This window comes from Sander lucioperca, chromosome 6 (genome assembly GCF_008315115.2).
Source record: "Sander lucioperca isolate FBNREF2018 chromosome 6, SLUC_FBN_1.2, whole genome shotgun sequence".
NCBI classification, from domain to species: domain Eukaryota; kingdom Metazoa; phylum Chordata; class Actinopteri; order Perciformes; family Percidae; genus Sander; species Sander lucioperca.
Window position 1 is genome coordinate 1,970,865 of NC_050178.1, and position 15,778 is coordinate 1,986,642.

Genomic DNA, 15,778 nt, shown 5'->3' on the forward strand with positions numbered 1-15,778 from the left:
CTTTTTTGATACAGAGGAGTTATCAGCACTTTTACGTTTCTCCGCCATGTTTCGTTCATAAAATCGTGATGACGTGGCGGCAGGAAAAACGAGGATGACAGCAGCTAGCAGCTGACTTGATGACAGCAAGGGTCACACAAAAATATATAGTTTTTATACAGACTTTTGTATACATTATATATTCTAGTGCAGGGGTGGCGAACCTGTGGCTCTTGAGCCGTATGCGGCTCTTTGCCTGCTCCTGTGAGGCTCTTACTGTGTGGCTGGGGGCTGTGTCATTGGTTGATTGTTGTTTTTAACTTTTCTGAAACATACAGTATTTCAGAAAAGTAAAAAAAAAAAAACACATTTGAATACATCTGCCAATACTGCCAATACATTTGCCAATTATTTTAAAATGGAGAATAATGCAGCAGAGTTTTGAGGACAGATTCTGCAACCTGAGGAAAAACAGCGGCCACAGATCACCTTCCTCGTTAACCCTTTCACTGCTGAATCTGATTGTTTGAAAGCCCCTTTAGTGACAAATGAGTGAGAGAGTTGCTTCGAGTGGCCACAACCGAGTTCAAGCAAGACCTGAAAAGGACTGTGGATAACAAAGACTGTCAGGTTTCCCACTGAGTCAATCTAAGTGAGAAAAAAAAACTATGAAAACTGCTATGTATTATGACTGTCATCAGATCTGGAAGACACTGTTGCTGTTGTAGTGTGGACGTGCATGTGTTGTGTGGCTTTTTGCTATGGTGCGTTTTTTTTTGTGGCTCTTTATACCTAACTGGTTGGCCACCCCTGTTCTAGTGTATTATCATAATTTGTTTAACATGTGCAAATATTTTTTTTTTACCTCAACCTCAAACCAGATTAAGACTTGCGCCCCCCCTGTGATCTTTGCCGCCCCCCTTAGGGGTCCCCGGACCCCAGGTTGGGAACCACTGTACTAGTGCACCAAAAGAAAAGTATTTTTTAACCTAAAAAAACTATACTATAATTAACTATTTTGTTTTGCATGGTTTGGAGAACATAAAGCAATGAGGCACTCTTGTATCCCCTCTCAACCTGGGCTAAAGTTTGGTTGGGTTTAAAGAAACAATAAATAAACAAAAACAAATCTTGATCATTGACATTTGACAAAAAAAATGATCTATAAAATCTATATAAAGGCTAACATTCCAGTGGCTGAGGAGGATTTGGCCTCAATCATCGCGCTGTCTTCAAGGGACGAGGACCTGCACAACAGATGAGTCATTAGTCCGCATACATTCAATACCTGACATACCCTTGTGTGTGTGTGTGTGTGTGTGTGTGTATATATATATATATATATATATCTCAATCAGTGTACCTTCGGCCTCCCCAAGGCAGAGGTCCTCACACTCCTCCAGGTGGAGGAAGCGATTGTCGTTTCCTTCACAGCCGCTGTAGATAAAGGGCCTGCAGGCCTGAACCTGACTGTTAAAGTACCAGCGCATAGTGTATCGTCCACAGCTCCCCTCCTCCATGGGCAGCAAGCACAAGTCTGCTGGAGCTGCACAACACACACACACACACACACACACACACACACACACAACACACACAACACACACGTTAAGCGTGTGCATGCAGAGACACAAATAGGCGCACACAATGAGAAAAAGGGCAGACCAGGCAGAAAGGAGCAGAGGCAGAGCAGCAAGGGGACCCAAAACCAGCATTCATGACCACTGAATGACTCAAGCAACCTGTTTATTCCAATACATACAGATATATTATTCTTTGTTTTTGTATTTTATTGTACTGGATTCATTTATGGCTTTAATAATAATAAAAAATAAAAATGTATACTTTTATTAATCCCCAGTGGGGAAATTAGAATGTGTAAGTCAACAGTCAAACAGCCAATGCAGCCTGAGACATGCAGAGAGGGCCAGACACCAGGCAGGCAGGATGACGGAATTAACGCTTAATACTGTAAATCCCAAAAACAGAACAGCACACGAGCTGGTTTACCTTCCCCTTTGACTCTCCTCTTGGACCTGACTGATCTGGGCTTGACTGCTTTCAGAAGTGTAACTTTAGCTGTTGTCTTAACGTCAGCAGTGGATGATTTGTTTGGATCAACTTTGACTGTTTTGTCAGTTTCATCCTTGACAACCTCACCTGTCAACACACACACACACACACACACACACACACACACACACACACACACACAGTATAAATAGAAAAAGAAAGAGAAAGAAATACATTAATGTGAAAGTTCACAGACTCAGGATAGTGTGTGCTTGCAGCAGGCTTGTGTGAGAAAATATACAAGGCCAATGCGGTCTCGTAACGTCATGAAATTAGCACAAAGCGAAATGCACAAACATATAATGAGGAACGCTCCTCCAGCACAAATTTGTTTATGTGCTGATTGAATAAAGTGAATTATGGGAGATGAACACAAATTTTTCACGCCATCACAAATTTAGCACGCCATCTTCTGTTTATCACATGAAACATAAGTTTGAAGTATGTGAACGTATTTAGTTAATGTTGGGGTCATTATAATTTAGTTAAAGGGGATTCCCAGTATTTGACAAACTGGTTCTTGTATATTTGTCTATTGGGATCATAATACATTCTAATCGGTTGGGAGTTGAACAACGGTTGCTTAAGGTCAGATGTACAGTACATACCCTTCTGCCTCTCAAAACTACAAAACCCAAACTTCCACTGTGTTGTTAATGTTTGATTAAAAAGGTACCTTGTTGAGTTTTTGACCAGTGTTCTATTGATGGAGCAGTTATTTAATGTCTGTGTCTCCTGTACGTTTGCAGGGACACACATGCATGTAAGTTACTAGGGCCCTATGATTTCCGTGATGCGGAAAACACGGACGGAATCACAATTCTCTTATACATGCAGAATCGCACGGAATTTGCATATATTTTGTTGACATATTAAATAAACAATTTTTGTTTACTTCCTTCTCATTTTTCAGTTTAAAACAACAAGCGTAGAAAGGTCTCTACCTAAACCATGGCCAAATGGCATTGTTAAACATGTTGCCTAGTAACCATACGTCCTCACGTTCACACTGAGTTTGTTGCGTGGGGAAAAAAAATGTCGAAGCTCAATGTCAAAGTCAACGGTGGCGAAAAAATTAAGAAACTCTCAACTGACTGCTAAATACCGGGCTGAACAATACCCCAGCGACTACTATGAATCTGGACAACAACTGTTTTGTAAGTTTTGTCAAAATACTGGACCCGCAAAGACACATGTAACGACCATTTGAAATAAAAAGTTCATCTCAAGAACAAAGCTAAATCCACAGCGGGCAAATTCCTCCAGGTTACCAATGAGGCAACGACAAAATCAATAGATGCAAGATGTGAGTTTGTGGAAGATTTTGTTGCAATGTGTGCTGAAGCTGACATACCACTTGAGAAAATGAAGAGGATATGTCCGTTTCTTGTTGAACATTGCAAGCAGGGAGGCGCACTCCCAGAAAACACCAGCAGCCTCAGGCAGACCCACCTGCCGCGGGTCTTTGACCAGCACATGCAAAAAGTGCTGCAAGAGATCCGTGGAAAGAAAATCTTTGTTGTTGTCGACGAAACCTCTGACAACCGAGATCGCAGTGGGCTCAACATTGTTATAGGTGAGCATCCAATTACCTTTTATTTAGGTAATTTTTAATGTGCTTTGCTGAATATATTAACAGTTTAAATAAAAAAGCTGAATTGTGAGTTTGTGTCACTGAGTTTTTAAAGGTCAGTACTGCTTAGAAGTGAAAAGAAAACAAGCAAATCCGAAAAATCCGAAAGGGCTAAAAATGAATCAGAAAAAACGGAATTTGAAAAAAAATAAAACGGATTTCATAGGGCCCTATGTAAGCGTGCACACGGGCAACAAGCAAGCAAACATATAAACAATGTTGATTTCAAATCGAAGAATCAGCTTTAAAAAAATTTATTAAGAAGGAAAAACATTTAACCCCTTTGTTAGGCCATTAGATGCCAGTATGCTTCTTTAGAACTGCTTGTCAGAAAAACATCACAAGGTACCTAATGTCTTTTATTTTGGGAAAACTTTTTTAACTTTCAAGCATACACATGCAGGTTTTTCAGACAATGTGCTCATTTCACAAATTACACGCGAGACCAGGTTGGTTTGGGTGATGCTCAGTGTGTCGGAAACTCCTATTTCACTACATGATAGAATTGGAAACAGTATGAAACACAGTACCATCGCTCTGGTTGGCAGAGGGAGTGAAGTAGAGCAGCTCATCCAAGGGGTCGTCGTAGGTCTCGATGGAGTACACATGCTCGTAGTCCGGGTCGTTGGTGTTCACCACCACACGCAGCTCACGGCCTGAGAGAAATGCAACGTCACACAGGTCAGAGATCCTTCACCTCCGCCTGACAACCTCCACGTTTCAGATAGAGGGAAGGCTGTCAACCATATTAACTCAACTCAAGAAGCCTCTAAATACAGGTACAGAAATAGAGCATATACACTAATATTTGTATTTGTCTGGATATGCTATGCGAGATATAGAATACATTATGTGGAACTTAAACATAAATGGAGTCCTCGGTTTTCTTGATGAGAAAACCACTCAGTGTTCAGAGGTCTCCAGACGCAGATCCACCAAGTAAAACCTTTTTTTTTGTTAGGGACGGACACGCAGACAGACACACAGATCAAGGCCGACAGTCAGAGCGTTGGACTGACACACTCACCCTCCTCCCCCTTCAGGACCAGTTGTTGATCTGGTGAAGGCCGAGCCCTGACCGGGGGCTGGGACCGATTAATTGGGCCTGAACCTGAGAGAGCCAGATAGGACAGGGAGGAGCGATCAGGGACACACCGAGGAGGCAGAGACAGGATTCAGGGAGCGAGAGGGACCGGGTAAGTGTTACAGGAGGGAGAAAAGGAGGGCCAGAAAGGTAACATGATGAAAAAAAAAGGAAGGGCCGAACATTCTGGTAGTAAAACCTTCAGACACATGAGCCAACAACAACCCCAAAGCACCACAAAAATCATTCCACCGTTCAGCATACACACCAGCTAAAAGGATTTACATAGTTTTTGCAAGACTGGTCGAACATGAGGCAATCTTCCAAAGACTGGCTGTAATCCTTTAAGGACTCAAGTCGCTGCTTGTGTCGCACTCTAGTCAAACATTTTTTGACTTGAGTCAAAGTCAAAGTGCGGATTCAACTCAACACTGCAGACTCGAACCATTACTGATTTGTTCATTATGAAACACATACCTATTTCTTAGGTAATAATAAATACATTAAGCAGGAGTGAAATGTTTGTTTTGGACTCAATCTATTTCTCAGTAACACTGCATATTTTTTAAGGGGTCATTTCAGTATGTTTCAACCTGGACCCTATTTCCCATACATTTGTGTATAAATGACTAATTTGAACAAAATATCTTTGAAATTGGCCCAGTATTAAGCGCGAACGCTGTAACTGGCAGCGGCAAACCAGGCTGCAATGTAACCCTATAGGGAAAATGCGCACCGTCAATGTACGTCCACTAAAAGTGTGTGTTTTTGCCACTGACAGGCTCAGATTGTTATTGTAAGTGTCTGACTACATTACTAAAAGATAGTCAAGTCTCGTTCTGAAATCTTGCGAGGTGACTTGCCGGTGAGTTGGGAGAGAGGAGTTCAATATAGGGTCTACGTTGAAAAATACCAAAATGACCCTTTAACTGCTGCCTCACAACAAACCCATTAGTTCAAACTTTGGGAAAGTTAATCATTTGATTTTGAATTTAGATTTAAATATTTAATGCTATCTCTTCTCACTGATTGGAGAAAGTATGTTTGTTAAGTCTAGCATGTTTATATAATTACAACATAATCAAAGACCATTGCCTTGGTCAGAGCATTTTGTCTACTCAAAGGCGTTTAACATAAAGATGAATTTAATTTAAAAACTATGTATAAAGGCACTTCAGACTAAAAGAAAAGTGAATTAGGAATGTCAAAAAAGATAGTGTATTTTACACCACCTTGTTACTTTCTTCCAACAAATGCAACCAAACAGGTAATAAAACTGTATCCTGTTTGAGGTGAAATGATTATTTAAACCACACACAAATGCTTTATGTGGGCAAATGCCCTAAAGCATTATAATAAATATACAATATATGTGACTGACTGCTTTCACTAAAGATTGCAGCAGTATATGTGGTATAATATACTGCTGTGACTCATGCTAAATCACAGCCCTTCTGTCCACCCTCTTCTGCTGCAGTCGAATGGTTCACTCACCTCCACACGCTGAGGATCAGACAGATGGACAGGAAGGAAGCAGAAAGACAGAGGATAAAAAAGGTCAGCTTAAAGAGTCATGGCACGGTTGTAGTTCTCCGCAGCTTCTTTTCTATCATACTTTCATAGAGTTTAGCTGAGCTGTGACGCATATGCTGTGATTACCATCTGAAGTTCAACTGTTATAAAGCAATGCAGGCTGCATGAAAGACTCACCACAGTGCTGACTCATCTCTGAGCGAACATACTCTCTGACCTCATACTCCTGAATTCAAAATAAAGAGGGGGAACAGAGCAAAAAACAACAACTTACAAACACAACCCTAATATCAACTCTTTGTAAGTGTGTGTGTGTGTGTGTGTGTGTGTGTGTGTGTGTGTGTGTGTGTGTGTGTGTGTGTGTGTGTGTGTGTGTGTGTGTGTGTGTGTATGTGTGTGTATGTGTGTGCTGTTTTGTGTCAGCGTCTTCAGATTGAGCCCCGCGGTAAGGCTCAAGCACTGACCGTCATGCCTGGCTCTCCTCTGTCTCCCTTTGCTCCATCTGGGCCCAACTCTCCCTGCAACATGGACAAGTATGAGGACACACACGACCCACAGAGAGGCTTGCAGCACATTAATTCATTAGGCTGAGAGCAGGTGCAGCAAACAAATGCAAAGTCAAGGGAGAGGTTAAAATAAGCAATTGTGACTTATACAGATGTATAAAGAAATATAGTATATTTTGTTTCTCAGTCATGACGTCCTGTGTACGCGATCCTTTTGAGGAACCAAAATTAAGTAAAGCTGGGAAAAGCTTTAATAATATGTGGTTGTCATGTTCAAATAACCAGTTTTTGGTCCATACAAATTTAACTGTCAAAGTGATGAAGTCTGGCGCTGAGGAGCTCACTTGAACAAGGGAATTCAGTCGCCCTGAAACATTTTATGCATCTGGCACACCGTGGCATGTGTAATACTGAAGTTCAACAGGTGATTCAGTGCTGTGTGATGGTGATGTTTTTGATAAGGGTCTCAAGGATTTCCTGACCTAGTCAAACAGTTTGGCAAGAAAATAACACAGAGACAAGTATGACACTAACCGCTTCTCCTCGTTCCCCCGGGATCCCTGGAATACCGCGTGGACCAACCATGGTGGGACCGATTGGGCCTCTCTCTCCCTGACACACAAGCAAAACAACATTACAACATGCCTGCAGTAGTCAGATGTAGTATTAATCATTATAAAAAAAATCTTTTTAAATGTCCCACTGCCTCTATATACATAATCTCTGGACAGATGTGAATTGGCTGCATAGTTTCAGTAAAAACAAAGAAAGTGTTTATGTTGCACTGGCATCTTTTCTCCAAATAAGTTGCTACTGTATTTACTGTACTTATGCTGTTTCAACACACACACACACACACACACACACACACACACACACACACACACACACACACACACACACACACACACCGAGAAGATTGAAGGAAAGGCAGGCAGCAGAGAAGTGTGAGAAACAAATTCATACATGTATGTTCGGCACAAGCAGGGTTGTATTTCCATTTTATGTTAGATCCGTGTTTGATTAAATGTATCCACTACTATCAGTGTTGGTCATATTATGTTTACGAGCTGATAAAAACAGTTCATTACATAAGTCAGCATCGCTGATGAAGCTGCAGTGCTTTAGGCTCAGCACAGGTAACTGTTACTGAGAGAAGGCAGATCTCACGCTGTGGCATCGTAGGGTGTTTCTTTGAAATTTCACAGTGTTTAAGCACATTTGAAAGATAAGAAAACTGGGGAGGCGCTACTTCCAGTGGTTGAAAGTCAGTAAATTTAATGTAGTACTGTGTGGTAGGTGCAATATATCTTCCACCACTGGCTGCAGCATAAGGTTAATGTATATTTTAGACAACATTGTGCTTCTAGCTTTGTCTTTGGGGAAGTGCTTATGTTGCGCTAGCATCTTTCCTCTAAATAAGTTGCTACTGTATTTACTGTACTTATGCTGCTTCAATCTACACACACACACACACACACACACACACACACACACACACACACAGTATCTAAAAGTGATTTAACAATTATGCGGACATCACAGCTACAGAGAATACAACTGTAATACAAAAATATGTCATACTGTCATAACGCAGTTCTGTATCGGTATATCGTGTTATTATAAGTTTTACAGTGTTGATTGCTTTTCCATCCTATTAGCAGATCAGAGGCTGAGCTGTCCTTCAAAGTAAAAATACTGGTTTTGGGGGCGCCTGGTTAGCTCACCTGGTTGAGTGTGCGCCCCATGTACGGAGGCTCTGTCCTTGTCTTAGCGGCCGCAGGTTCACTTCTGACCTGCGGCCCTTTGCTGCATGTCATTCCCAATCTCTCTCCCACTTTCCTGTCTTAATCTGTCGTATCAATAAAGGCAATACAAGCCAAAAAAATAATAAATGAAAAAGAAAATTTAAAAAAATACTGGTTTTGGTAAACTCTAGGGAGTGTCAGTTTGAAACAAAAGGTGCACCCATCAAAGAGAATCCATATGGCCCTGCTCTCCTGTCACCAGCTTACTTTATTTACTAGATGATGCAGCAGACGAGCCAGTCAAACGCAGGGCCCATCAAACTGTCAATCATCATGAAGCAATACACAGCAATCACACGAAACTAGCAGTCAGGTGAAGAAGAAAGACAAGAACAAACTACGCAGAAATACAAAAATACTTTTCTTTTTATAGAAGTCTTGCATGATATTCTTGTCTAAAACAAAAGATGTATCTTTGTTGCCACTCACCTCTGACTGCTGCTATTTGTGCACTCACATAGTTACAGGCTAATTACCGTTTTCCTGCTATTTGTGCACTCACATAGTTACAGGCTAACTACCGGTTTCCCATGTTTTTGTGTCTGAAGTGATGGGAACAACTATCTTTGACATTGGTCCAGTATTAAGCAAGATCGCTGCAGTCGGCAGCAGTGAAACAAGCTACAATGTAAGTTAATAGGGCAATTGTCCAGCTTGTATTTAACTTCACAAAAGTGCTCGTTTTGTCACTGACAGACTCAGATTAATATTCTGAGTGTCTGACAACATGATGAAAAGGATCCCTTCGGAGATAGACCTTTAAAACCTCTTTGAGACCTTTCTGTTTAACCAGAAACAGATCTGAAGTCGCGCTCTGCGCTAAACCCACAAGACTCTGTCATTTAAAAAAACAATACAATACAATACAATACAATACTTCATATTCTAGTTCATATCTTTTAAAAGATCTCTGCCCCCATACATGTGACAAAAGTGTAGAATGAGCTACTATCAAGCCAAAGTAAGGATAGACACCTTTTGTCCTTGGAGGCCCTCCGGGCCTTTCGCACCAGCTGGTCCCTGAGGGCCAGTCAGGCCCTGGACCCCATCCGCTCCTCTGGGACCAGGAGGACCAGGTACGCCAGGCGTACCCTACATGAAGCACAGGGACAGTTAGTTACTGTCTTCTGAGTACATACATAAAATGGTGATTAAGTACAGCATGTATGCACACACTGTACTGCCGAAGTTAGAAACTCACCCTTTCACCTTTCTCTCCCTGAGCTCCTTTGGGTCCTGCAAGCCCGTCAAAACCACGGTCACCCTGCACAGACCAAAACAAGTGGTTACACTTCATATTTGAACACATTTAGAGTTAGTTAAGAACAAGTTCTACAGTGCATACCTTGGGACCGACTAGTCCCTCTTTCCCGGGGGTCCCTGGGGCCCCAGAAGGTCCGATTTCCCCCTGGAAACGCACACAGAGCATGCATGTAGACGCCCATTCTTAAGCACACAGAGGCATAAAATACACCACATAGAGCCCATTTTTCTTCCTCAGATATTACTCATACCTGTTCGCCTTTTCTTCCTGGTAGGCCTGATCGTCCATGAATACCAGCATCTCCCTGAAAGCAAACACTCATTCAATTACTTAAAGTACTTAAGTACTCAAGTTCTTACCACACGGTACATGACTCATACATGTCTGACTCATTTAATGTATTTAAGTTTAAAGTATTATCAGAACAAAAAGATATACAGTATCTAGCTTCACACACAACCAGCTATTTTGCCGTTTCTGTGGTTTCCGTTTCTCTGTTTTCCGTTTCTTTGTTCATTATTTGGACAGAATAAAAACCCACAGTGTCAAAATCCCATTGGGGTGTAAATTATCACTGTACAATTTCTTCATTCATGCTCATTTCTTCTCCTCTTCCTCCTACCAAATCACATTTTCTCTGTCTGCCTCAATCCCACCTTCTCTCCTTTAGGTCCATCGCCTCCACAAGCCCCCTTGGGTCCTCGGTCACCCTGGAAACACATAAGTTCATCACTGACAGAGGCACATGAAGAGGCTGGTGAAAGAGACACATGCTCTGAACCAGTGGGACAGAGAGCCCATCCATAGACACAGACAGTACTCCAGCACTTACACACACAGTAACCATGACCCAGTTTGTCTTGCAAGTTGCAAACAGCGACGGATATGATGCAGAATTGGGTGCTATCGTCTCCTGATAATGGGTGTTGAGACCTTTATACAGTGTATGGTTAAGAGACATGTTATTACAGCTGCAGAGGCCTCAGAGTGGCCGATGTTGTCTGGTCCAACTTGCTAAACCTACATGTGCATTTGATAGCACACTGGTATCATCTCTTTAAATGCACACAGTGAACCTGGATAGACGGACAGAAAGTTTTTAACCCAGTTTTTCTTTGTAGACTAAATTACAGAGTGACTGAGCATTGTACACGCATATCATTTAGAAACTAAAGATACAAAATGGTCAAACAACATATCGTACCATCGTACCTAACTATGGAGATGGCCTGTACTTCCATGCTGCACATTCTACTTTATTGTACCATTCATTTTACTATATGAATACGTAGGCTGGTCCTCACTGTACACTCTATCATTCTTGTTTATAAATGTATCCTACTAAAGCTGCATCACTACTGTATGTCACACCTCTTCTTAAATGTAAGTGTTCACAAAACCGGACAGCTAATGATATTGGAAAGACTGCCTTCCAGAACTTTCCACCACGGAAACAGAACAAACTTGGAAGGAAAATTTTGACATTTCAGAAAAGAGAGTTAGTTTAGAAGATCAATGGACCTTTTTCACAGCAGACATTTTGACTTGTCATAGTAGGACAAGCACAGCTGAAATTGATAACCTTAACGATGGCTCAATTCCATCAAGTGTCCCAGTAAACTATTTTCAGTGAGTCAGCATGCACAATACCAGGGCCTCTCCTAAGTGGAATGCAGCCATACTATGAGATGTCAACATATCTGCCGTGAAAAAGGTCTATATCACTCTCATGTCTGTGCAGTCAATATAAAGCTACTGCCAGCAGTCAGTTAGCTTAGCATTCAGACTGGAAACAGCTCGCCTGGCTCTGCCTAAAAGGTAACAAAAGTTATCTGCTGGACTATTTCTTTGCCTGGACTTTCTTTCACCAGGAAGTTCGTAATCCAGGCCAATACATATTCTGGCACATAACATGACACAATTTGTATTCATCCTCTGCAATCATATCAATGTTATGCTATTATCAAGTTGTGACTGTGATCAGCGACTCCTGAATGATGCTTCAAGGTCACACACACACACACACACACACACACACACACACACACACACACACACACACACACACACACACACACACACACACACACACACACACACACACACACACACACCTTTATTCCTCTCAGTCCGACGATGCCAAGTTCTCCCTTTTCCCCCCTCGGCCCCAGCAGCCCGTCTTTACCTGGTAAACCCTGGAAGTGAAAACAGAAACCATGCCTCATTATCTCCACCAAAGAGAGAAAACTACACATAGGAAATGTTAAATCTGTATTTGGATGGAATTAAAATCACAGACCGATTCACCAGGTACTCCAGGTTGGCCGGCTTCTCCCTGCAGAGAGACGACAGAATTACAGTAATCAGCACAGTCAAAGTATTACGTGTACTGACTGTGTCTGGCTTTGCTATTAATTATGACACTGATTTACGTTATCACATGATCATCCATGCTCATCTCACCTTCTGTCCACCAGGGCCACGGGCACCCGGGAACCCAGTGGATCCTCTTTCTCCGGGCTCTCCCCTCAGACCCTGATGTCAAATACACACATACACAGATATATGCATATTGATCCTTTGTAATACCAATACAGTGACAACTTCTCCTGGGTTTTGGTTACTGCAATATAGGAATATTGTTTAAATGTCATCTTTTCCTGGTTGCGTTACAGTTAAGTGATTCATATCTAATGTGTGAGTAAAGTGATTCAAGACACCTTGGATTTTTGGAAAACCAGGAGGGCATTTTTCACTATTTTCTGAAATTTCCTTCAAAAAGTATTTTAGTCAATTCCTCAGAAAAAAAAACAATTAAATAAATAAATAAAAATGATCATCAGTGGCAGTCATAAAACTATCACATTATGTTCTGTCAAGAAACTAACATACCTGCTCCCCTACAGGGCCCTCTTGACCCTTCACCCCCTTTTCTCCCTGCACACCTTTGGGTCCCCTGTCACCCTAAAATGAAACAATAGTGACATCCACAACAAGCAAAACCAAATATAAACTGTAAGAACACATTTTACTATAATCAACATTTGGACCCATTCAGGGGTTTTCACTGACTGTTTCTCCTTTGTTGCCCTTTTCTCCAGCAGGTCCTCCCACCAGCACAGTGTCCCCCTGTGAGGGACAGTACAGCTGTAAACATCTGGCTTCTCCCCAAAGCCAAAACATCCTGTTACCTTTTCTTAAGCGGTGTCACTTATAGTATTACAGCTCATTTACATTGTGTGTATTCAGATATTCTTCCTGCTCTTTCACGAAAAAAAGAGCTCCTTCAAAACCGACACAATGTGTCTTCTTCCTCTTACAAAAATAAACAAATACACAAGCGAGAGAGAAAGAAAAAGAGAGCGAGCAGTGGTGGAGCTTATTAGTTATTAAAATGCACACACCTTCTCTCCTTTGTCACCTTGCAACCCCACGTCTCCCTGGAAAAAAAAAAAAAGATTGAGAGCAAAACATTTCATTCATGCGTGTCAATTTTATTCACCGCTTGACATGAGTAGAACGCTCGGGGGACACAGCTAGCATGATGACACGAAAATGGGAAAAGGACTAGTGGTATTCACCTTTTCTCCCCGACTACCACGAATCCCTGGGGTACCCTGATGAACACACAAACATACAAACACACACTCCCATTATATACGGCTCGACACAGAAAAACCACCATGCATGTTTTCTAACTGTAGGCAATGTTTTCCTTGGTCAAACATTAAAACTGAAATCACAATGATGTCATGGCTCCTCAGGGTGTACAGTTTAATTAAATGGTCAGCACAGGTTGATCTTGCTTTAAAATAATGTGCACTGCAACACTACAGACCCTTTGCACGTGACGTCACGCTCCATTCGCACGAATTATGAACGCCATGACGGACGACGGAAGAGCTATGCTGTAGACGGACGGCAAGCTAAACGCGTACGTTTTCATTTGTGTTTGTGTTCTCACATTCACAATCTGCAGAGTAATCCTCACCAACACAAGCATGTGTATGTATTGCCTTTCTGTTTTAAATGAGTGATAAATAAAATTATCCTCAACCAGCTAGCTGCCGTGCTAACCAGCTGTTCCGGCTAACAGGACCAACCCAATGATGACCCACATAACTAGCTAACATCGGTTATTCACTGACCTAGCTACATATCCAAAAAAGAAAGCCGTTCCCTTGATCATTTAACTTAACACACATACAAAAAATACTGGTTAAATTAAAGATGACATGGCACGGAAACTAGCTTCAAAAAGGCCAAAAAAAACGAGTTAATTGTGGGTCTGCGGAGCTCCTACCCCGGCTAGCTGACGAGCTAGCTGCAGCTAGCTGCTGCCCATCGCGTCGTAATACCACCGGTCAATAGAATAGAAAATAGAATATAATTACAGATAAGAAGATGGCTAGATGTTACAATTATGTGTGGTTACTACTGATCATATACACTCCGTGATTTACTGCATGGATTAACGTATGATAGATAATTAAAGGAGAATTCCGGTCGATTTCAACACGTAGCTCTATTGTTTGGAAATTTGGAGTGCTGTCCGTAGCAAGAAAAACTAAAACAATCGGTGCTGCCTACACCGAGTTATCCCCCTGCTAGCGTTAGCACCCACAGCAAGCAAATTTTACTGGAATATTGGATTGTATGAGTTCGACAATCGACTAGTGTGGACTTGACCGGAAAACAGGAAATAAACAGAGGTATGTGCACTGGCTGGATTAACACAACTTTTATGCCTTTCTGTCACATCTACTGCAGTCAGATTCGCTGTGTTCCCTCGGAAGGAATCATTGCACATGGGTAGGCACTTGTAATGACATTTCAAGCATGTTTAGAGGCTTAAAACACGTTTAAAACTTGCCCTATTTAAGCCTGTTGGGTGCTAACGCTAGCAGGAGGATAACATGGTGTAGGCAGCACCGATTGTTTTCGTTTTTTTTTGCTACTTCCAGCACTCCAAATTTCCAAACAACAGAGCTACGTGTTGAAATTGACCGGAATTCTCCTTTAATGACTGCACTTCCCAGAGTTGGGATGTGTTCAGGCATCCATTAGGAAATTGCATTGGCACACCCAGTGAACGACGGTATGTGGGTAGCCACGACCGACCATGTCCTCTAAAAAAAAATAAATAAATAAATAAATCTTTACTTAAGTAAAGAATAGATGTTAATACAAAATAAACCCTAGATTGATGTCTTATCTTTGCCATTATGAGGTACCGCCCCCCGCCGTTAGCGTAGCATCGCGTACCTGTAACCCAGCCAGAAGAACTGGTAAGTATCCAGACTTTTAAAAGCTTTGAGATCAGCACCAGTATATGGGGATACCCAGTTTACCATATAGTGGTACAGATTGTGTGGACTGAAGTCGGGCAGACTCGGTGATTTAATGAGGTCCATGAAAACGGAGGGAGAAAGAATTAAGGGTCGGTATCCAATCCTGCTATCTCCAACTTCTCCAAATACTGCTCTTTGTGAGCACCTACCAGATGCCCTACCTCGACCGATAACGGCACGACAACTTGTTGTTCAATAGAAGAAGCCATAAATACAGTGTAATTGGTGTTATGTATTTCAAACTGATTGAAACTATGAAACTTTCCGCTCGTCTACTACTGTTTAGCCTGTGCTTCCGCCGTCCGTCATGGCGCCGTCACGTGGTCATGTGTTTGCAAAGGGTCTATAGGGAAGGACAAGGCCTATTGAAAAATGATACAATATAACTTTACAATATAATACATTGTGTCCTATGAAGAACAGCTCTTCCATTATAAAAATAAAGGTTTATTCATGTGTTTTTCCCTTTATGCTTGCATACAGACAGCCTCCTGGCGAATTAGGCATTTTGGAAAATACAACACTTGGCACAAAGGAACAAATCCCG

The 15,778-nt window shown here is 41.7% G+C and overlaps 1 protein-coding gene across 5 annotated transcripts in view; it reads right to left on the minus strand.

The window, feature by feature from the left end:
* Positions 1-945: 945 nt before the first annotated feature.
* Positions 946-15,778, minus strand: part of col7a1 (collagen, type VII, alpha 1) — a 63,486-nt gene continuing 48,653 nt past the window's right edge. For 3 of the 5 annotated variants that reach the window (XM_036002283.1, XM_036002282.1, XM_036002284.1), the window contains exons 99-119: positions 13,462-13,497; positions 13,285-13,320; positions 12,953-13,009; positions 12,773-12,844; positions 12,344-12,415; positions 12,180-12,215; positions 11,995-12,075; positions 10,537-10,590; positions 10,131-10,184; positions 9,962-10,024; positions 9,818-9,880; positions 9,592-9,708; positions 7,343-7,420; positions 6,767-6,820; positions 6,480-6,528; positions 6,264-6,272; positions 4,713-4,796; positions 4,216-4,341; positions 1,990-2,139; positions 1,343-1,525; positions 946-1,226 (exon numbers count right to left, since the gene is read on the minus strand). In XM_036002283.1, the coding sequence (XP_035858176.1) occupies positions 1,198-1,226; positions 1,343-1,525; positions 1,990-2,139; positions 4,216-4,341; positions 4,713-4,796; positions 6,264-6,272; positions 6,480-6,528; positions 6,767-6,820; positions 7,343-7,420; positions 9,592-9,708; positions 9,818-9,880; positions 9,962-10,024; positions 10,131-10,184; positions 10,537-10,590; positions 11,995-12,075; positions 12,180-12,215; positions 12,344-12,415; positions 12,773-12,844; positions 12,953-13,009; positions 13,285-13,320; positions 13,462-13,497 (1,503 nt within the window). In that variant the 3' untranslated portion in view covers positions 946-1,197. The remainder of the gene's footprint in view (positions 1,227-1,342; positions 1,526-1,989; positions 2,140-4,215; positions 4,342-4,712; positions 4,797-6,263; positions 6,273-6,479; positions 6,529-6,766; positions 6,821-7,342; positions 7,421-9,591; positions 9,709-9,817; positions 9,881-9,961; positions 10,025-10,130; positions 10,185-10,536; positions 10,591-11,994; positions 12,076-12,179; positions 12,216-12,343; positions 12,416-12,772; positions 12,845-12,952; positions 13,010-13,284; positions 13,321-13,461; positions 13,498-15,778) is intronic. The other 2 variants (XM_036002285.1, XM_036002286.1) reach the window with 2 other exon arrangements.